We start from the raw sequence: 23375 nt of genomic DNA on the forward strand, positions 1-23375 counted from the left end.
AAACTTTTCACATCAAAAATCAAGGTGATTATGATTCTGAATCTAGTTTTATGTCAGAAATGTTAACTATCTTACGCTTCTCAATCATCACTTATCATTATCTCCACAATAAATTTATGATAAATGTATGTCTGTAAATTGTCACATGCTCATTTCTGCTTTGAAATTTAGCACTTCATGTATCAGAAATATATTATAGCCTGTACAGCATATATTATATATAACCCCCAGTGGGGTCAAGGGCAGCATCCCAAAATAAAACACATGAATATCCCTGTAACATATGCACTTTCACTTTAATGGGAAAAATAAATACTATAAAAAGCCAATGATAACAGTGGTCAGGTTGTGCTATCAAATGAATTCAACTCCTGTCAGGTTTTGTCTGCTAGATGTGTTATTAAAAAATACTTATTTTTCAGAGACTTTGCCTTTTTGCAATTGCATCGAGCTTTGTAATTTCAATTTAACAAACACTAATGAGTTCTTACGGAGAAGGCAATGGCACCCCACTCCAGTACTCTTGCCTGGAAAATCCCATGGACAGAGGAGCCTGGTAGGCTGCAGTCCATGGGGTCGCTAAGAGTCGGATACGACTGAGCGACTTCACTTTCACTTTTCACTTTCATGCATTGGAGAAGGAAATGGCAACCCACTCCAGTGTTCTTGCCTGAAGAATCCCAGGGACGGGGGAGCCTGGTGGGCTGTCGTCTATGGAGTCACACACAGTCGGACACGACTGAAGCAATGCAACAGCAATGAGTTCCTAATGTACACAAAGTCTTGTGTACAACTGGTTGAGAACTGGGATTGGAGGGGCAAAAGGGACTTGGTAGAGATGAAGATATTCTAAAACCTGAAATATACAATTATCTGTATTCAAAAGCATGATGACTTTCATTAAATTGGCCAAATGTTTAAATGAGAATAGCTTCACTAAATCTTACATTTAATAGATATTCCTATAGCAGGAATGACATCAGGCTGCCAGACTGAATAGTAACTAGCTATATAAAATACCAGGTCAATATTTCAAAGTATGCTGAATTACCAAAAATTTTATAATAGATTCTGCAATTTCAGCAAAGTATAATTAAGAGTCTATTAGAAGACCTAAGCAGAAACAATTCATATCTGACCCTAGATATAAGATTTTCCTTTCTGTATATAATATTCAGGAAAAAAGTCAGCCTAAACCTGTAATAAGTGGAAAGGTAAAAATTACCTTAATATGGTCATAATAGAAATTATAAAAGACTATCACATATTTAAATATTAAAGTATAAGTTCAAATAGCATATCCAATAGCAAGTAATAAAAAGTCAGAAGAACACTAAATTATAACTACTAAGTGATTCTTAAGGAAATTTATGTTTGCAGTATATATTTAGCTAGACAATTTTTTTAAAAGAAATTCTGTAAAGATTTTCAAACTAAATATCAGCTTCATTAGAAAAATCAAAAATACATTTTAAAAGAACATAATATCAAAGTTTCTATGGTCTTCTAAATTTTGAGGAAGTCCAAAAAGAACAAAAAAGTTATCAAAGAAATTACATTTTATCTAGGAAATGAAAAATTTTAATAAATTAAATTATCTGATAACAACAACTGAGCTACTGAAATGCAAAAGAAAAGCCTAGGAATACACAATCAATAGACACATAAGGTTCACTGAAGGCACAAAAATCATTGAGTTGGAAAAAATCCTTCACTCTATTCTAGACTCCAACCCAAGTATGTCATCTATTACACAGTTATCCTTTTCCTAAAATTAACAGAAAAGGAAAAAAAAACACACATAAAAGAAACAGTATCTCAATAAGAAAACAACTTCTTTAGAAAAGCACAGATCTGCTACAATACTAAAAGTAAAATGTAATCCAGGAATATTTTCAATGGAGAATTTCAAATTAAAACACCTTTTCTACTGCCAGTTACAGTCAAATATAATTCACAACTATTAATAAATTATAGAACTCAAGTAACAGACTTATTCCAAAGAAATAACATATGACTAGATCTACAAGGAAAAACAAATACAGAAAACCTAAACAATGAATCTGTAAAACACTTTTGACATGAAGGTTTCTACTGTTTTCACAGAAAAAAAAAATAGTTTAAAAAAACCAAACCTGCCATATTCGTGTAAGTCCATGTTCTAATTTCTTTTTTATGTAGCCACGATCAAAACTTGTCTCTTCAGCACCCATCATATTACTCCCTTCTGAAAATAAAAGATGGTATACACTTTTAAACTTGCTTCACATTTCGTTCTCCAGAAAAAAAAGTGAACTCTAATATACTGTAAGCATATGTAAAATACAGAAAATATTCTCGATATTTACATAATCAAAACAATGTCAAAAATAAGAACTGGGATTAAATGCATTTGATGAGACAAACTCAAGACTCTGAAATGTTAAGTATAATACTTTACACCTAAGACTACTCAGGTCTTGTGTGATTGGAGGTAGGATTCCAACTTGGGCAGTGTAATCCCAGAAACCAGGTTCTCAATGACCCATATACTGCCTGCTGCCAGGGCATTACAGGACTGATTAACCGAATTATCAATTAATACACATGTTAACAGGAGTATGGAGTGCAAAACTTCTCATGCAGTGAGGCAATGATGCATACAATTTGTATTTTTCATGATCCAGAATACTTTTATCCAATCCAGGTAAATAATCTAACAATGTCCACTTCAAGAGGTTAAGATCAACGACTGGCCTCAAAAATAATTCTCTCCCTAAAAGCAACTGAAAAATACATAAATATATTATATTTTAAAAATTATGCCTCTGTGTGAATAAACTGAGAATATCGATTGTTCTCATCTCAGGCTGGCAGGGTGTCCGTCCACTGGTGATCAGCAAAAGGCCCCTTCATATCCAGGCCCTGGATACATGCCTTTGTGTTGTTTAGTTGCTCAGTCATGTCCGACTCTTTGCGACCCCCTGGACTGAAGAGGGTTGCCATTTCCTTCTCCAGAGGATCTTCCTGACCCAGGGATGGAACCCACGTCTCCTTCCTTGGCAGTGGGTTCTTTATCACCAAGCCACCTGGGAAGCCCAGATGCATGCCTGGTGTACCGGTAACCACTCCTACAGTTTAAGCCATACCATCTGTGGTGGTGGGTCAGTGGTTTAGTTGCTAAGTCGTGTCCAACTCTTGCGACCCTATGGACTGTCACCTTCCAGGCTCTTCTGTTCATGGAATTTCCCAGGCAAGAACACTAGAGTGGGTTGCCATTTCCTTCTCCAGGGGATCTTCCTGACTGCGGAATTGAACCCTGGTCTCCTGCGTTGCAGGCAGATTCTTTAACAACTGAGCTACAAAGGAATCCTCATACCATCTGTATGGTCTGGCTATTATGAACCCAGCAGCTCAGAGCAATGTACCTACACTACACTATAGCTTTAGAGATTTATTTAAAATGGTAAAGTGTTAAGATACCAATAGTATAAACTAGAGGACTTCCCCACGGCTCAGCAGTAAAGAATCTGCCTGCAACGAAGGAGAGAACGACAAGTGAACTCTAGAGGCCCTTTCAGGCTTATCAAGTTTGCGAAGAATAATTTTTAAATTACTGGTTCCTACAATTTAAGCCTTAATGTGAATACAAAAGGAAGACTCTATGGTGAACAAATGACTTTTTACAGTCCTCGATATTGTCAACTGATGATCAGATTAACCAGGGTCTACAGCATTCTTAAATTATACAGATTAGAGAGAAAGAATTTTAGCAAAGAGGACTAAATGTAGAAGGATCAAAGAGTTTTCAGTTTGAATCTATTTGTTGTTGTTGGGTCGCTAAATTGTGTCCAACTCTTTGAGAGCTCATGGATTGTAGCATGATAGGCTTTTCTGTCCTCTACTATCTCCTGGAGTTTGCTCAAATTCATGTCTCTAGAGTGGGTGACACTCTAAACCATCTCATCCTCTACCACCCCTTTCTCCTTTTGCCTTCAGTCTTTCCCATCATCAGGATCTTTTCTAATGAGTTAGCTCTTTGCATCAGGGGGCCAAAATATTGGAGCAACAACAGCCCTTCCGGTGAAAATTCAGGGTTGATTTCCTTTAGGATTGACTGGTTTGATCTTGAAGTCCAGGATTCTCAGGAGTCTTCTCCATCACCACAATTTGAAAGCATCATGAAAATGTGTATACATAAATATATACATCCGTACATAATACATGAAACTATTTGCCTGGAGCAGAAAGCAAGTTTCACCATGATGAGAATATATTATCTTCTACACTCTTGTCTTATATCTAAAGTATGTGTTAATTTTGTTCCAAACTTTTGCTTTGGTTTCTTCTTAAATAATGGACCAGAAAAGGGAAAAAAGGTCCTGAGATGTCTAAACAGTTACCACATCTAGAAAAAAATTAAGGTTGCCAAAACAGCATAAACTTTGTGGGGGAAAAAAAATCCCCTAAGCTCACAAACTCCCTAAATAAAATGAAATTAGAAGAAGAAAAAAAAAGGCCTACAGATATTTCATTATTAATATAATTACCTCTCTTGATTCATTTCTTTGGATGATATTAATAACAACTAGTGTTAGCACTTTTTACATTGTCTCTAAACTTTATAGAGATCCTACAGGTAAATGTGTTACTACCTGATGAAACATTTTGTTTCTTTTGTTTATTCTTAATCTACCATTTTACGGAGCAAGACTGGAGCCTGGAGAGGATGAAAGTGACTTCTTCACTTGAAGCCAGGTGTCCCCATACTCGCAGACGCAGTAGAGGAGGTGGGTGAAATGTCTGGTCTAGGATCCTGGCTCAATGCTCTCCTCTCTTCCCCACTTTCTCCTTTCTCTTTCTTTCTCTAAACCTCTTCCTCCCCAACAATATTTCCAAAAGGAGGGAAATCCTTCCATACAATTTATCTTTCTTATTTTTTGCTATCTATATTTATGAGCTTCTTACAAGTCAAGATTAATATTAAACATACGTCTTCTATACTACCAATATCCTACATTTTATAAATTAGTAAGGTTTGAGCATTCCTTCCCAATCACAAAAACCAAATGCTTCGGAAATTAGAGGTTACTAAAATAACTTGATTAACTAGCTATACTAAACTGTATGTAATACAGAAAAATATGTATCGTATAATTTATTTTGCCCATCCTAAATACTGATATACTCTTTTAAAAGTACTTCTGAATACTTACTCTTAGCTATTGTTCAAGGATAATCACTTAAGATATATAATTATATTATGAAGTAATGCCTAGTTAATATAATTTCTCAAAGGTTTGCTCTTTATGAGTATACTATAGACATTTAAAGTGTATTTCGCTTTCAAAGATAGAATTTAAAACATCTTTTTTAAATTTAATGTCCCACTATGTTCATGGAGAAAAGCATCAGTAGAATTACTAATTTGCACAGAGTTGGACATGACTGAAGCAACTTAGCAGCAGCAGCAGCAGCATTATTATTAGTACAATTTGAAAATAAGAAAAAAAAGACAATATTGAATTAATGCTAATATTAAAAAATAGCATTAATTTTATAGTAAATTTGGACAGACCAATGTCTTACTTAGTTTTCAATTCTTTTTTTTTTTAAGTGCTCTCTTAATAATTTAGTGCTAAGACCATCACCACATTTTCCTGGAAATTGGTAATACCTATCACATACGAAGTTCTTCAGCCTGGTAAATCCCCAAAGGTAATGGAGTCTTTATAGTAGCTAAATTGCTTTCTCTGCTGAACATTTAACCCATTTAACCCATTCAGGTCATCACGGTCCCTGAAACTCTAAAACTACAGCTATCTCTTTTCTTTCTCCTTACTCCAGAAATATGGCGTATTTATAATTCAGTTTTTATAATAAAATGAAAATTATTTCCTACCAGAAGCAGAAGTAGTATCCTCATTATCATGCTTTTCATGCCATTCCATAGTCCTGTAATAGCTGAGCATAACTTCCCACAGGGCTTTGCACAGGTCAGCAAGGCATGGAATATAGCTGTCTGGTGTAACATGCTGAAGGAAATGACAAAAGCCAACTTTCAAACTGTCGTGTTTAACACAAAGTTAATCGAAATAAAATGTTATGGTGTCAATCAAATGCAATAAAGAATTAGATAAGAAAATTTCTTCCACTGATATGTCTAAAAAGAAAGCCCAACAGCAAGAAAAGTGTGTTCTTATTTCAACACAGAGCAAACAGTAATTTGTTCAACATGTCCCATGTTTCAACGTGGAACAAATGGTAATTTCTCTCCATAATGATTTCCCCCCTCCTCTAAATTCCCCAGTTAGTAAAATATTTATCAAGCCATTAATAGAAATACTAACTTGTATGAGTTAGTAAGCACACTTTTAGTAATTAACAGTAACAATTACAATTAGTAATTCCTATTTCAACATGGCTTTTTAGTATTCATGGGCAGTATCAATTCTCATTCTATGAATCCATACACTACTGAATTGCTAAGTGTTACGAATAAGAGTGCAAACTTCCCCAAACACATGTTTTCAAAGCCATGTTCTTAGCATACAAACGCAGCTTTATTCTCATTCTTAGACAAGTTACAATTTGCAAAAAGATAGTCATATTTACGTAAATTAAGCTAGCACCTTTGACAATCTGTAAATTCTTTAAATTACAGGGATACAGCTATTTCATATTTGACAATACTATTTTAAAATATGTTGTATATGGCTATGAAAAAGTATGTGGTCCCAAATCTTCTCCCTAATGAAAATGCGTGGATTTTTCTCCCTCTATCCTTAGTAAAACACTATCAGTTTGTCATTCTGCTCCTCTTATTTCATAGGTAGGGTAATGCCTCGATTCTATTAATCAGGTTTTCTGTCTGTCACAATGGAGCATTTGCTCCATCGTTTGTATTTCCCCTGGACCCAGCAATTCCACTTCTAGGAATTTATACAGAAGGTGTACTTCAATCAATGTGAAAATACATATGCACAAGGTTGTTTGCTGAAGGATAATCTGTTAACTGCAAAATACTGGAATCTATCTAAATGTCCAAACACAGGAGATCCGTTGAATAAACTATCTTTACACACACAAAAGAGCACTGTGCAACTATGAAAAATAATAAGCATATACTTTAACAAAAGTTTAATAAAAAATTTTCCCTTTCATATGATATATATACATGTGAGGAAGAGAAACATTTTTATTATACATATGTATGTCATAATAAATAGAAAAAATTAATGCATCTATCTGCCTATCATCAAAAGAATAAACATAGTGAATATAAAGAAGAAAACACTGAAAGAGATGGCATGGAACAACAGACTGGTTCCAAATAAGAAAAGGAGTACATCAAGGCTGTATATTGTCACCCTGCTTATTTAACTTATATGCAGAGTACATCATGAGAAACGCTGGGCTGGAAGAAGCACAGGCTGGAATCAAGGTTGCTGGGAGAAATATCAATAACCTCAGATATGCAGATGACACCACCCTTATGGCAGAAAGTGAAGAGGAACTAAAAAGCCTCTTGATGAAAGTGAAAGAGGAGAGTGAAAAAGTTGGCTTAAAGCTCGACATTCAGAAAACGAAGATCATGGCATCTGGTCCTATCACTTCATGGGAAATAGATGGGGAAACAGTGGAAACAGTGTCAGACCTTATTTTGGGGGGCTCCAAAATCACTGCAGATGGTGACTGCAGCCATGAAATTAAAAGACGCTTACTCCTTGGAAGGAAAGGTTATGACCAATCTAGATAGCATATTCAAAAGCAGAGATATTACTTTGCCAACAAAGGTCTATCTAGTCAAGGCTGTGGTTTTTCCAGTGGTCATGTATGGATGTGAGAGTTGGACTGTGAAGAAAGCTGAGCGCCAAAGAATTGACGCTTTTGAACTGTGGTGTTGGAGAAGACTCTTGAGAGTCCTTTGGACTGCAAGGAGATCCAACCAGTCCATTCTAAAGGAGATCAGTCCTGGGTATTCATTGGAAGGACTGATGCTGAAGCTGAAACTCCAATATTTTGGCCATCTCATGCGAAGAGTTCACTCATTGGAAAAGACCCTGACGCGGGGAGGGATTGGGGACAGTAGGAGAAGGGGACGACAGACGATGAGATGGCTGGACGGCATCACCGACTCGATGCACATGAGTTTGAGTGAACTCCGGGAGTTGGTGATGGACAGGGAGGCCTGGCGTGCTGCGATTCATGGGGTCACAAAGAGTTGGACACGACTGAGCGACTGAACTGACTGACTGACTGAAGAGATGGCATGGGGGATGAGACAGAAGGAACACAGGAGGAAATGAAATTAGGATGGCTATCCAGATTTACACATGGCTTGCAGAGATAAACACAAATATTTTTGCATACTTACGCTATAATTTGTGGTAATTTTTTATGTTGACTTTCCCTGTTTACTTTTATAATTACTACTTTTACAATGAACCAGTCTTGCATTTTTCCTTGGTTTATTTTTACCACATCATTACAATTGACATATCTCTCATACCACAAACATGTAACTAAAATTAATACTGATGTATGAGTTCAGGAAAGAGCTAAAAGCAGACGACAAAGAAAAGGCAAAAATCACAAAAAGGTTCTGAATTGCAGCTTAACAATCATTCACTGGAATAAAGGTACTCCTCTACAAACTTTCATAAACTCAACTTTGCCTAAGTTTGTGTTTATACTATGCAAATAAATTTAACCTAATTATATCCCAACGTATCTTTCTGATAGATGAAAGCAGTGTTAGCCTTATTTTTCCCAAAGGAAAAGTATGACTATACAAATAATTGTGCTGCTGCTGCTGCTGCTAAGTCACTTCAGTCGTGTCCCACTCTGTGCGACCCCATAGACGGCAGCCCACCAGGCTCCCCCGTCCCTGGGATTCACCAGGCAAGAACACTGGAGTGGGTTGCCATTTCCTTCTCCAATGCATGAAAGTGAAAAGTGAAAGTGAAGTCGCTCAGTCGTGTCCGACTCATTAGCGACCCCATGGACTGCAGCCTACCAGGCTCCTCCGTCCATGGGATTTTCCAGGCAAAGTACTGGAGTGGGGTGCCATTGTCCACCAATCACCTTTTATTATAATTGTCACAGTTTAACAAATTAGAAAATTGGAACTTGGAGCTACTACCTTCTGTTCTCCGCTAGATCACTGTCTAGATACATTAGTTGCCTATTTGTTCAAGGAAAAGGAGGTTCTTTACTACGTTACCTCTTGACGATTTGCTAAAACTTAATGGGTTTGGATGAGATTATATACACAGAAATGTTTATGTGAAATGTTTTTCAGAGAAAGTTGAAATTATTTAGTGAAACTATAGAAGCTTTTTCTCACCTAACTTATTCAAGTGTAAAGAATTCAAAGATCTAGCCAAAGCCCACACGTGAAAGTTGCCCAAACTTATCTTCAAAAATGTCGTATGTGCAAACATAAGACTGTGATGTACTGAGCAAGATGCTTCTTACCTCAATTTATATTCTAAAATAGAAACAAATGTATAGATTCATCATACAAAATAGACAGTAAACAGTTTAAGAAAAAAAGACAAGGTGCAACAGATATATATTGTTTTTAATAGACTTAAGTGAAACGTGTTCATCTCTGTACTTGGAAGCCCATGCTGGCGAGAAGTCATTTCATTTTAAAATTGGACTCCAGAAACCACTTTCCACTATACTGTGCAATCAACCAGGGTCAACTCTCATAGCAACAAATGCTTTTGATGCTTTTAACACCTTACTACTAAAATCATTCACAACTGATGCTCTCCAACTGATTTACACAATCACCACCAAATTTCAAATAAAAACTCTTATTTCCGACATGTGTGAACCATGACTATAATGAGAGAATCAAAAAAACCAACAAATATGCAAATAACTGTACAAGTACTCGGTAAATAAAAGGCAGGCCAAGAAGAGAATCTGGGTTTCTGACTTACTACTTCCGCTCGGACATCAATTCTTCTTCACGCCAGCAGAGCGTAACAGAAAGAGGACTAAACAAGGAACGGGAAGCCCTGGGTCCCAACCAGCACCTGTTTCACAGCTTACCGGTCACAGGCCCTTAGATGGTAAACCACTCTGGATATCTCACATTCACATTCCACAAATCAATGTTAGAGATTCTTAGATCTGCTACTTCATCAAGGGTTTAATCCATTCACTGATTACTAAATACCCAACACTGCAATTCAGTTCAACTTCCAATTAATGGGTGATTCGTTCAGTATAAAATCAGGCGTACCAGGAGAGAGTAGTGCCATATAACAGTTTCAGTCCAATGCTCCGATCGCATATCAATAATAGCAACAAAAGCCTTGAATTAATCAATCTAGAAAACACTTGCACGAAACAGCATGTCTAAGTATGGGAAATAGAAATTTACTTATCAAACATTTTTCTGTGTTCCAGAGCGACTTTCCACTGCCATCGTAAAGCTATGAGTACTAATGTATTCAGGGAAGGTTGACAGGTGAGAAGAGAAAAAGGTATAGTATTTTAGAACTGTCTCAAAAATCATGCAGAAAAGGAGGAACATTTTAAGTAACCTAAATTTTGTTTGCAACTCATAAACTCCATACAGATAACATACATGTCTAGTAACCAGTGATCACAAATAGAAACAAATATCCTATGTGCAGGATTTGGAGAAGACTCACAAATCCAGATGTTATAATGCAAGAGTGCTCAACACAGCGTTATTACCAAGCTTCACTACTCAAGTGTCAAAATTCATTCTTTTTTTTTTTTTTCAGCCAAATTCCCATTGGCTATCTATTTTACATATGGTAATGTAAGTTTCCACGCTACTCTCTGCATACATCTCACCCTCTCCTCCCCTCTCCCTATGCCCATATGTCTATTCTCTATGTCTGTTTCTCCACTGTTGCCCTGTAAATAAATTCTTCAGAACCATTTTTCTAGATTCCGTATACATGCATTAGAATATGGTATTTATCTTTCTCTTTCTGACTTACTTTACTCTGTATAATAGGTTCTAGGTTCATCCACTTCATTAGAACTGACTCAAAGGTGTTCCTTTTTATGGCTTAGTCATATTCCATTGTGTATATCTACCACAGCTTCTTTATCCATTCATCTGTCGGACATCTAGGTTGCTTCCATGTTCTAGCTGTTGTAAATAGTGCTGCAATGAACAATGGGATACATGTGTCTCTTTCAATTTTGGTTTCCTCAGGGTATATGCCCAGGAGTGGGATTGCTGGGTCATATGGTGGTTTTATTCCTAGTTTTTTAAGCAATCTCCATACTCTCTTCCATAGTGGATGTATCAGTTTACATCCCCACCAACAGCACAAGAGGGTTCCCTTGTCTTCACACCCTCTCCAGCATTTATTGTTTGTACACTTTTTGATGAGGGCCATTCTGACCGGTGTAAGGTGATATCTCATTGTAGTTTTGATTTGCGTTTCTCTAATAATAAGCAATGCTGGGCATCTTTTCATGTGTTTGTTAGACATCTGTATGTCTTTTTTGGAGCAATGTCTGTTTAGGTTTTTTTCCCCACTTTTGATTGGGTTGTTTGTTTTCTTGGTATTGAGCTGTACGAGCTGCTTGTGTATTTTGGAAATTAATCCTTTATCAATTAGTTGTTTTATTTGCTATTATTTTCTCCCATTTTGAGGGTTGTCTTTTCACCTTCTTACAGCTTCTTTTGCTGTAAGCAAAAGCTTACAAGTCCAAGCGCTTTTAAGTTTAATCAGGCCCCACTTGTTTTCTTTTGTTTTTATTTTCATTACTCTAGAAGGTGGGTCATAAAGGATCTCGCTTTGATTTATGTTGTTGAGTGTTCTGCCTATGTTTTCCTCTAAGAGTTTTGTAGTTTCTGGTCTTACATTTAGGTCTTCAATCCATTTTGAGTTTATCTTTGTGAAAATTCATTATTTAATCAAGTCCTGATGAACACTTTCACAGAATCCACAGATCTGATTTCTTATCATTATCAGTTAAGAGTAAAACTTTGTACCTTCCAGCTCTACTATTAACCATCCCAACCAGCCCACCTGGTCAAAGTTAAAATGATGAAATTAACTTGTTAAAAGCAGCAACGTCTCAGCCTTACCTACAAGCAACAATTTAGTAAGACTCTAGACATCATTTTCATAGAACAGAGAAAAGCCAGAAATGAATATAGGCAGCCTTTCATACCTGAACCACACGGTGATAAAAAATTCACCTTTGAAACCTGCTTCGGTGCCAAGTGGTAAATATGAAAAAAAAGAGGCCACTAAATTTAGTCTTTTGATTCTTATTAATTTACTTTTTACCCATCAGAAATCTCTATTACAAGTTGCCAACAAAAATTTCAGCAAGATGATCTTTTATGTTAAAACATCACAACAAAAATTCTTAGGAGCATCCCTGAAGTATTATCATCTTGTTTCACTCTGACTTAGCACTCTAATCACATCCCACCAAACAGAGAGGGAGCAGATGTTTTGGCATCCGCATAGAGATTTAAAACTCCTAGCACTGCCATCCCTACCCTCATTCGAACACACAAACACACTCACAGATGATTTCCAAGGGCAGCAGAGACTTATCAACATCTCTAGATGAATCCTGTTAGCATAGGGAACTCACATCACCAGAAGCAGCTGGAGAAAACTGACTACTTAGCTGAGAGGTTTCTGGAAACATGTTGGAGATCAAAACAGCATTAAGCTCCAGGGAACTAAAAACATTTCTGGGGAGGCTGAACTAAATCAGTGGCTGGGCCAATCAATTTAAAGATTTTCTCAACCATTGATGACTTCTGTTAGGACCAACCTGTACAAAACAGGAATACTCTAAGACCTTTCGAATCACTGAACACCAGAACGCTGCTCTGTATAGTGGACTGGATGGCACGTGTTTGGGCCTGGGGCCCAAATTTGTGACTTACTCGGTCATGCATAACTCCAACATATCACTTTATGTATCCAAACCTCAAGGGATAAAGCAGATAACCTCGAGTTTCTCTGAAGCTTTAAAGACTATGATTCTCCATAGGTAAAACATGCATATGCTGTAGCAAGAATTTCCTTACACTAAACTAGATTCATTTGTGATTTCAACACACAAACATATCATGGTGAAAAATCAGTCATTCTCATCTTCTAGGCATTTTATCATTAATACTAAATATGTATGTACACATGAAGACATATGTATGTAACACATATGGTATAAACAATACCAACTTGGAACTAAGTAACCAGCACCCTCTAAATAGTGAAATACACAGAAGGCATTCCTTCTCTACAATCCTCAGGTTTGCCTGATGTGATGTTATGTACTCAGCTGTGTCTGACTCTTTGCAACCCCATGGACTATAGCCCGCCAGGTTCCTCTGTCCATGGGATTTCCCATGCAAGAACGGGAGTGGGGTACCATTTCCTACTCTAGGGGATCTTCTGGAACCAGGGATCGAATCCGTGTCTCTTATGTCCCCTGCACTAACAGGAGGGTTCTTTACCACCTGCACCCCCCGGGAAGCTCCAGGTTTGGCTAATTGCTGCTAAGTGGCCTTCATCAAATGCAAAGCTTAATACTGCAAAACAAGCAAAACTTGAAGAATCAGAATATACAATTTACCTTTCAAAATTTCAAATGATGAAGTGCTATGAACTCCCATGCTAAGATCATCACTCTAAATGGACAGTATTTAAAAATAAGAACTTGGCAGGTTTCAAGAATGGCTTTTACCAGTAAATGACTGTTCTGGCTGGCAGCTGTGTACCACACCTTGAACACAGGTTGGCTTGGGGACTTTCCTGGTGGTCCAGAGATTAAGAAAGTGCCTTGCAATGCAGGGGACATGGGTTCGATCCCTGGTCAGGGAACTAAGATACCGTATGCCATGGGGCAACTGAGCCCATGTGCCACAATTAAGATCTCATGCAACCAAATAAATAAAAATAAATATTAGAAAAAATAGGTTGGCTCTTTAATATTTACCCCTATCTTTCCCCCCAACCTGGCAAAAATCACCCAGCAGTCTAAACTACGTTGATAGTTTTAACTGTCTGTAGTCTTGGGCAGCTAAGAGAGGCCTCAGTACACCTGCGTCCATTTCAAGTGACCAGAAAACACCTTCATTTCCAGGCAAGGGAGAGAAAGGTGGCTACCCAAATAACATCATGCTCTCTACAGGCACTCATTAGTCCCAGGGTATCGTAGAAATCAAATCACTGTATTTGGTGTAATCCTGTTAAACCAAGCCAGACATCCCACTGCTTCTTTCCTCTGCCCACGCTCTCCTTTCAGGTCACTGCACAGAATATTGCCTCTGTATCTCTGGACCCAGCCACATACACTGTGCTTGCTGAAATACAAACCCACTCAGAGGTCATAGCCTGCTTCTCGGTCTCCTTCAACCCCTCAAGAATTGTGTTGATCCCATCTGACACATGTATATGTTGTTGGAACTTTTCTTACCTACTCTTGATCATAATGAATACAACCATCCTAGGTAACAAACTACTTATAAGCTTATTGCCCCTTGCTGAGCTGAACTGATGACTTGATGAACAAGAGCTGGGTCATGACAAGGGAGGGTTTTCCTGGTGGCTCAGCAGTAAAGAATGTGCTTGCCAATGGAGGAGACATGGCTTCAGTCCCTGGGTTGGGAAGATCCTCTGGAGAAGGAAATGGCAACCCGCTCTAGTATTCTTGCCTGGGAAATCCCATGGACAGAGGGGCCGGGTGGGCTATGGTTCATGGGGTTGCAATTTGTCAGGCATGACTTAGTGACTAAACCACCACCAATGACAAGGGAACTGGTTTATACTAAGTCAGAGTGCTAAGACAGCAGGATCTTTTATCTTCTACCAGCACCCATGAAACAGTTAATAGACTACCTTGTTAGTCTGCAAGCAGGATAAAATTTCAATCTTTCACAGTTCTGACAATCCAAAGAGGAAATGGCAGGGAAAAAAGAAGACATGGATAAACTTCCCTTACTTATCTTTTGGTCATTAAGTTTTAAATATTTAAAATTACCAAAATTTATTTTTTATTTTACCTTAAATATTTAGAAACCAATATATAACTCATATTAAAAAACTGACTGGGTGCTACATACACTTGATATGAATAAATCTGACAGCTGAATTCTTGGAGTATTTTAAAGCTAATCTGATAAAGCACTCAAGTAAATAGTATTATTCCTCTAACTGGAAAGGTTTCTCTAGTAAGAAAGGAAAGGTTCACTCATTTATCCAACCAAATCAACCAAATTAACCTCAACAATCAATGAAATGCCCCCATTTAATTTCCTTCACATCCTGAGTGAAAAACAACATAAACTGTTATTGATATGCTATCTTCTGGAATTTGACAATTAAGCTATTAAATATAAAATAATCAGCATTCTTATGCACAGGGAAAAGGGTAAGAGCAGACACTACTGATGAGAAGCCTAAGTTGAAACATGCTTTCTGCAAGGCAATTTTGGAAATATAAACCAAAGTTTTAAAAATGCAAAGCCTTTGACAATGCAATTTTAATCTTCATCTTCTATCCTAAAGAAATAATGATCTATGCAAAGATTTAGCTTTAAAAATACTTACTACAGTGCTGTTCATCATGATAAAAGCTGGAAATAATATAAATATTGACGAATAAGAAACTGGTTAATTAATCCACAGGATCTCTTACACTGAAGTACTGTCAAGCCCTAAAAGGTACGTGAGTAGTATACTTACTGAAACAGAAATTGGTTTTTGTTTGTTTGTTTATAAATTTTATTTTTAAACTTTACATAATTGTATTAGCTTTGCCAAATATCAAAATGAATCCATCACAGGTATACATGTGCTCCCCATCCTGAACCCTCCTCCCTCCTCCCTCCCCATACCATCCCTCTGGGTCATCCCAGTGCACTAGCCCCAAGCATCCAGTACCGTGCATTGAACCTGGACTGGCATCTCGTTTCATACATGATATTTTACATGTTTCAATGCCATTCTCCCAAATCTTCCCACCCTCTCCCTCTCCCACAGAGAAAATTGTTTATAACATAGCAAGTGGGAAAAAATGTTATAAATCTGCATGTACAGCATAATCCTACTTTAAAAAGCTATTTGCTTATATAATATACATTAAAAGAACCAGCTTTGAATGCAGAAATACTAATTTTTACTTTCTTTTTTCACTTTTCTGTACTTGCCTACAGTCAATATGATGATAATTCCCAGCAGCCTATCATCATTACAATTCAGTACCAAGAGGTATTACTTATGAGAATGAAATTTTAAAACCTAGAAGAATGGAACACTGGACAAGCCTTTCGTTGGTCTCTCTATAAAGTACGCACCTGAAGGAACTTGTAAAGTCCACACGCATCCCTACTACATAGCACGGAACTCTACTCAGTGCTACGTGGCAGCCTGGACGGGAGGGGAGTCTGGGAGGAATGGACACATGTGTGTGTGTGGCTGAGTCCCTCTGCTCTTCACCTGAAACTGTCACACCATTGTTAATTGGCTATACCCCAGTATAAAATAAAAAGTTTTTTAAAAAGTACATGGCACTGAGAAAGCACTCAGTGTTGGTTTTCTTTCCCCTCAATCAAATCCGAAGACTAAGTCAACACTACACGAGTTAGAGACAAAGAGTTCAATCCAATATACTAAATAAACATTTACTAAACACCTCCAATGTGCCAGATAGTGAAAATAAATACTGAAATTATTTCAGAAAGCTTTTTCTAAAAAAACAGTACATTTTCCCCCAAGTATTATTACATTGCCAAGTTCATTTCAAAAACAAAATTCATTAAAATCATTTGGAAATGAACAACTGAAAAATGGCTGAGAAAATGCAGTCAGCTTAGCCAGCTCTATTATTATAAAATTAATCAATAACACCCTAATTAATATCTTGAAATAAGCTCCCCATGGAAACTCATGAGCTGCCAAAAAAAAAAAAAGTTTTAAAAACACTAAAAACTGATGCATACTTCATAAACTTTCAAAAAAATCTACACAGGGTTTCCCTACAAAGTCATGAAATAAAGAGCTTCTTCCACTTGATGTTTTTAAATCTCTCCACAAACTGGTGTAAATATGCAAGGTACATCAATGCATTGATAAATGCAATCACAAAAAGGCTTTTTAATCAAATAAAATGACTACTATCCCTTTTACATTGGCCCTTGCCAGAAATGAACATGATGTAATTCTCATTTCAAACTTCTCCTTGTAAGTAGTACTCCATCATTTGTGCTGCAAGATAATGTAAGTATTTTTTAAAAGAGCCAAAACTACTGATTTAAAACTCTTAAGTCGAGACGTTCAAGACTAATAGCAAAACAAGACTGAAAGATAAACTATATGAACAAAAACTGTACTTTCAGTCATTTAGAAAACACAGTTTAGTAAAGAAAGTACATTCAATTGCAAAATGACTTCAAAAAGTTCAAAGTCAACTCAACTTTTAAACATAGAGCAATGGTAACAGGACACAGGGCAGACACTTCATAACGGGACAGTATGCTGCTGCCCTGAAGAATGCTGGTTCTCTGTTTACCAAAGAAAATAAAAACAGAACATGAGTTTTGCCCCAGGTTTCTTTGTAAAGGAATATCCAGAAAGAAAAAAAAAAAAGAGTTCAATTTCATTCTAGCCCATTTTAGTAATAGAAAGACATCTGTGAGTGGTTTAAAATAATACTGTGAATGAGCACAAGCAAATGATTCTCTTTTCATCTCTGATCTCTTTCCATTTAAAGGAAACAAAATGGTTCCCTGTTTACAGGAACTCTATCCCTCTCTCAACTTGATCAGTGTACCATTTTTTATTTTTTTATTCTTATATTTAAATGTTTATCTACTAGTAAAGCCTTCCTTGAAAATACTGCTGCTCTACAGAGAAAACCAACCGCTGCCCAAATGCCTGGGATCTTCCTTCTCGCTTCTAGTCAACACCCTGCATATATGCCCTGAGGACTCTGTTGCTTCTTTCTTAGCTGGGCACTCATTGCCACATATGCTCCTGAACTGGTATATCCTCAATAATTATGATCAGCTCATTTTATCAGGGCAAAAATGATGTCCAAGTGCCATATGTTGAAAAATTTAAGAACCATACATTCTAATATAAGGCTCCTTCACAAATCCCCTCCCCTGCCTGAGTTACACCATTCAAGATCATTGATATTGTTCTCACCAGGAAAACATATTTAAGTTTCATCAGCTTACTGAACTTCTAAGAGTTCCTTCTATTTTTCCTCTCCCGAGTAAACCACTTTTATTTATATAACTAAAACTACACATCTTTCCATCAAACTAAATAAATAAATCTGATATGAGATAATTTCTTCCTAACTTACCTGGTTTAAAAAGGTCAAATATCACTCAATATTATAGAAAAAATTAAAACTTAGGCTTATAAGACATGTTCACATTCCTGTCTGCCTGCAATAACACTGACTTACATATTTGCAAGAGGCCTTAGGTAATTTCTAAACTTCCTTAATTTTTTATCAAGAATAGTGCCAGAGAAAGTGGGCCACCTTAAAATGCATCATATTCTTCATCTCATTATTCAGTTCTTCTACGTCTGTTCTTTCAACATTAAAGACCCTATCATACCTAATTCTGTTAAATCCATTCCTCAAAAGAAATGCCTCCATGAATGCATCGTTAACATTCAATACTATTCTCGCCACTTTACACCAAAAACTACTTCAACTAATGTTTTCAGAACAGTCTGAATATGAACCAGAAATGTACAACTATGTTAGATGAATAATAATGTACATGCCAGCTGCTCTCTGTATGTGTGTGGGTGCAGGGGGGCTGTTTTCTATGACTAAGCACTAATGTACCAATAAATCAGATGTTTCCTTAATTTAGTTGTTTCCCTAATTTAATTATAGATATCTCACCTACTATCACACAAATATGGATAACTTTATAAAGAAGTATCAAATGTTTCTGGAGTAATTTTAATAAGCACTTACTCAAGAAAGATAAGCCCTTTGTTATCTGATAATTTTTTTTCCAACTACAATTTTATTTTCAAACTTTACAAAATTGTATTAGTTTTGCCAAATATCAAAATGAATCCGCCACAGGTATACATGTGTTCCCCATCCTGAACCCTCCTCCCCCTCCCTCCCCATACCATCCCTCTGGGTCATCCCAGTGCACTAGCCCCAAGCATCCAGTATCATGCATTGAACCTGGACTGGCAACTCGTTTCATACATGATATTTTACATGTTTCAATGCCATTCTCCCAAATCTTCCCACCCTCTCCCTCTCCCACAGAGTCCATAAGACTGTTCTATACATCTGTGTCTCTTTTGCTGTCTCGTATACAGGGTTATTGTTACCATCTTTCTAAATTCCATATATATGCGTTAGTATACTGTATTGGTGTTTGTCCTTCTGGCTTACTTCACTCTGTATAATAGGCTCCAGTTTCATCCACCTCATTAGAACTGATTCAAATGTATTCTTTTTAATGGCTGAGTAATACTCCATTGTGTATATGTACCACTGCTTTCTTTTCCATTCATCTGCTGATGGACATCTAGGTTGCTTCCATGTCCTGGCTATTATAAACAGTGCTGCGATGAACATTGGGGTACACGTGTCTCTTTCCCTTCTGGTTTCCTCAGTGTGTATGCCCAGCAGTGGGATTGCTGGATCATAAGGCAGTTCTATTTCCAGTTTTTTAAGGAATCTCCACACTGTTCTCCATAGTGGCTGTACTAGGTTGCATTCCCACCAACAGTGTAAGAGGGTTCCCCTTTTCTCCACACCCTCTCCAGCATTTATTACTTGTAGACTTTTGGATCGCAGCCATTCTGACTGGTGTGAAATGGTACCTCATTGTGGTTTTGATTTACATTTCTCTGATAATGAGTGATGTTGAGCATCTTTTCATGTGTTTGTTAGCCATCTGTATGCCTTCTTTGGAGAAATGTCTATTTAGTTCTTTGGCCCATTTTTTGATTGGGTCATTTATTTTTCTGGAGTTGAGCTGTAGGAGTTGCTTGTATATTTTTGAGATTAGTTGTTTGTCAGTTGCTTCATTTGCTATTATTTTCTCCCATTCTGAAGGCTGTCTTTTCACCTTGCTATAGTTTCCTTTGATGTGCACAAGCTTTTAAGGTTAATTAGGTCCCATTTGTTTATTTTTGTTTTTATTTCCAATATTCTGGGAGGTGGGTCATAGAGGATCCTGCTGTGATGTATGTCAGAGAGTGTTTTGCCTATGTTCTCCTCTAGGAGTTTTATAGTTTCTGGTCTTACGTTTAGATCTTTAATCCATTTTGAGTTTATTTTTGTGTATGGTGTTAGAAAGTGTTCTGGTTTCATTCTTTTACAAGTGGTTGACCAGATTTCCCAGCACCACTTGTTAAAGAGATTGTCTTTAATCCATTGTATATTCTTGCCTCCTTTGTCAAAGATAACGTGTCCATATGTGCGTGGATTTATCTCTGGGCTTTCTATTTTGTTCCATTGATCTATATTTCTGTCTTTGTGCCAGTACCATACTGTCTTGATGACTGGCCACAAAAAAAGAAAACTACAGGCCAATATCACTGATGAACATAGATGCAAAAATCCTTAACAAAATTCTAGCAATCAGAATCCAACAACACATTAAAAAGATCATACACCATGTTATCTGATAATTTAAATATACACAGATACCTCAAAAGGTTATTTCATAGCCTTTTAGGAAAAAGCAAAAGAAATTATTTTTAAAAGCTATGGTAAACATCTTAAGAACAAAATTTTGTTCATAAAAATGTATAAGCTAAATACAACTTTCATCTTTGTGTTATATAGAAGCATAGAGGATATTCTTAAGAAGCATAAGTACAAATATGTGTTTGACTTTTAATAGCATGCTACCGCTAAGTCGCTTCAGTCACGTCCAACTCTATGCGACCCCATAGACGGCAGCCCACCAGGCTCCCCCGTCCCTGGGATTTTCCAAGCAAGAACACTGGAGTGGGTTGCCATTTACTTCTCCAATGCATGAAAGTGAAAAGTGAAAGTGAAGTCACTGAGTCTTGTCTGACTCTTCACGACCCCATGGACTGCAGCCCACCAGGCTCCTCCGTCCAGGCATACAGACATGCCAGATTTAACCAAAGTAAAGAAGACTGAAGAACAAAAGCCTAATTTGTTTAAAAATATTTATTTTAAATTATTAAAAGTTATTTTCTGCTTTAACAGAAAAATCACTAACTTGCAATAAATTGCTTTACCATTTAAGCCATCTATTAGTAATAGCAACACTAACAGAATCAAAAAGTAAAACTGACTTTTTGGATATTTAATTTAAAAATGTATATTATCAACCTAAGAAAATAAATGATATATTTCAAAATCATTGAAAGTTATCAAAAAATGGCTGTTCTTAAAACTGGGTATTTAAAATAGAATTATGTAACTATATGGCACAACTGATTGTAAAATTTGTGAAACAGTGCCTGTGATTTATGAAGTGATTTTAAAAAGACATTTTAACCTATATTAACAAACATCCACTGTCCTTATTAACTTAATCCTTAAGCTATCATTATAATCACAACCTTCTGGAATATTTGTTGGAGCTTAAGTAAGAGTATTTCCCCAGTTCCCAATGGACATATAACCTGTACTTTTGACAAACTCATTATGAACATTAACTTCACACTAATTCCCAGACATAATTACAGTACAGAATAGAGAGCTACTTCCTAAGAACTGTTATTTTCTAGGGGACATTAGGGAAAAAAACTCTAGAAATTCTCCAGTCAGAGACATAAGATATTCTTGGGCTAGACTTAAAGAGACCAAGGTCAACAATGACTTCCATATTGTCAAGTCAAGGAATCAGTTCTATGACCACTTATTCAGACTCTTTAGAAGCACCTGACTTAGGTTTACAGCTGATTGTTCCATAAACACTTCCTTCTGTAAGCTAATGTGACAACACAATTTCCTAGACTTCCTCCTCCCCAGCCAGCTGCTCCTTCTCCGGCTTTTCTACTGGGCCCTCCTCCCTCACCCAATCTCTGAACGTCACAGGCCCAAGGCCCTCGTGTCGTCTTTCTCTCCACCCTTTTCCCCAATCTTCTTATCCAGCACCATGGCTTAAAATACAGTTAAATGCTGATGGTCCCCAGCCTATAACTTCAGCACTGATCTTTTTATACTCAACTGCCTCAATAAGTCTGCTTGAATGTTGATATGTATCAAATAGAAATCATGATTTTCCACTGCAAACCAGGTTTCCTTGTAAAAGCAAGTAACACCACCATTCTCCTAGATGTTCATCATTCTCTTTTCCTCCCATACGTACATCAATCCATCAGAAGGAACAATTTGAAAATGGAACCCAACTTGGTTCACTTCCCACCTGTGGATTATATTACCTACAGATCTATGCTTCTTTAAGAGTGAAAAAGAAAAATTGGTTACAGATGCTGACAGAAACAGCATTTATACACATGAAAAGACTGATTGAACATATGTAAGGAAAATCAGCAAAGATGACTTTAAAAGCACCCTACATGCCACTGTAGAATAGAATTCACAGTCTGAGACAGAATGGTAAAAAGAGCTTTAAATGGGTAGAAAGTCCATTTAGAAGCAACTGTACTCCACAAACAGGTACCATCTCATCCACCTTTACTATTTATGTGACTGAATCTTCCAGTTTCTCTATGAGGAAAGGAATAAAAAAAAACTTTTGGCAAACATATTTGTTTTTATTTTAGTGACATCTTCTGATAGTAGGCTCTGGGAAAAATGGAATATGAATTTAAAAACTAAAAGAGATTCATATGAACAGTAATTAAGTTATAACATACCGTACAGAGATCCTTATATTGCAGCTTTTGGAATTTTGTATCTGTGTTTCCTGCACATAGTTCCACATAGCCAAGAACAACTTGAAACACGGTGTTATGAATGGCTTGGGTGAAGTGCATATGAAGTTGATCCATTGCTGTCTATGGAAATAAAGCACATAATCGCCTATTACTAAAATAAACTACTAAGATAAAAAAACAGATTTGAAAAACATAGGAAACAATCTTTCCCAAGTTTACCTGCAGCACAAATAACTATTATTCACAGAATTATAAATGTTGATTATTTGCAGCTAACCCTTCAAACAACCACAACATCATACCACTACAGATAAACCTGAATCATAAACAAGGCTCTGCTGTGTTTATGGTACCAGTTTATGTTTATGGTACCAGTCATATTTAAGACTGGTACCCAGTTTGCCAAACATGTCATGTCTAATCACACCTTTGAATTCCCTCTGCCATCCTTTCATTTTCAGGATTCTCAGTGGTCACCTTCTCAGAGAAGCCTTTCCTGACTATCCCATACAAACCAGTACTTTGCATCACTCT

The 23375-nt window shown here is 36.8% G+C and overlaps 1 protein-coding gene across 1 annotated transcript in view; it reads right to left on the bottom strand.

Annotated features, from left to right (window-relative positions):
• Positions 1–23375, bottom strand: part of VPS50 (VPS50 subunit of EARP/GARPII complex) — a 131780-nt gene that overhangs the window by 62513 nt on the left and 45892 nt on the right. The window contains exons 12-14 of the mRNA XM_070369843.1: positions 22821–22961; positions 5882–6014; positions 2136–2227 (exon numbers count right to left, since the gene is read on the bottom strand). Of these exons, the coding sequence (XP_070225944.1) occupies positions 2136–2227; positions 5882–6014; positions 22821–22961 (366 nt within the window). The remainder of the gene's footprint in view (positions 1–2135; positions 2228–5881; positions 6015–22820; positions 22962–23375) is intronic.

Source organism: Bos mutus, chromosome 4, assembly GCF_027580195.1.
Source record: "Bos mutus isolate GX-2022 chromosome 4, NWIPB_WYAK_1.1, whole genome shotgun sequence".
In the NCBI taxonomy this organism is placed as follows: Eukaryota; Metazoa; Chordata; class Mammalia; order Artiodactyla; family Bovidae; genus Bos; species Bos mutus.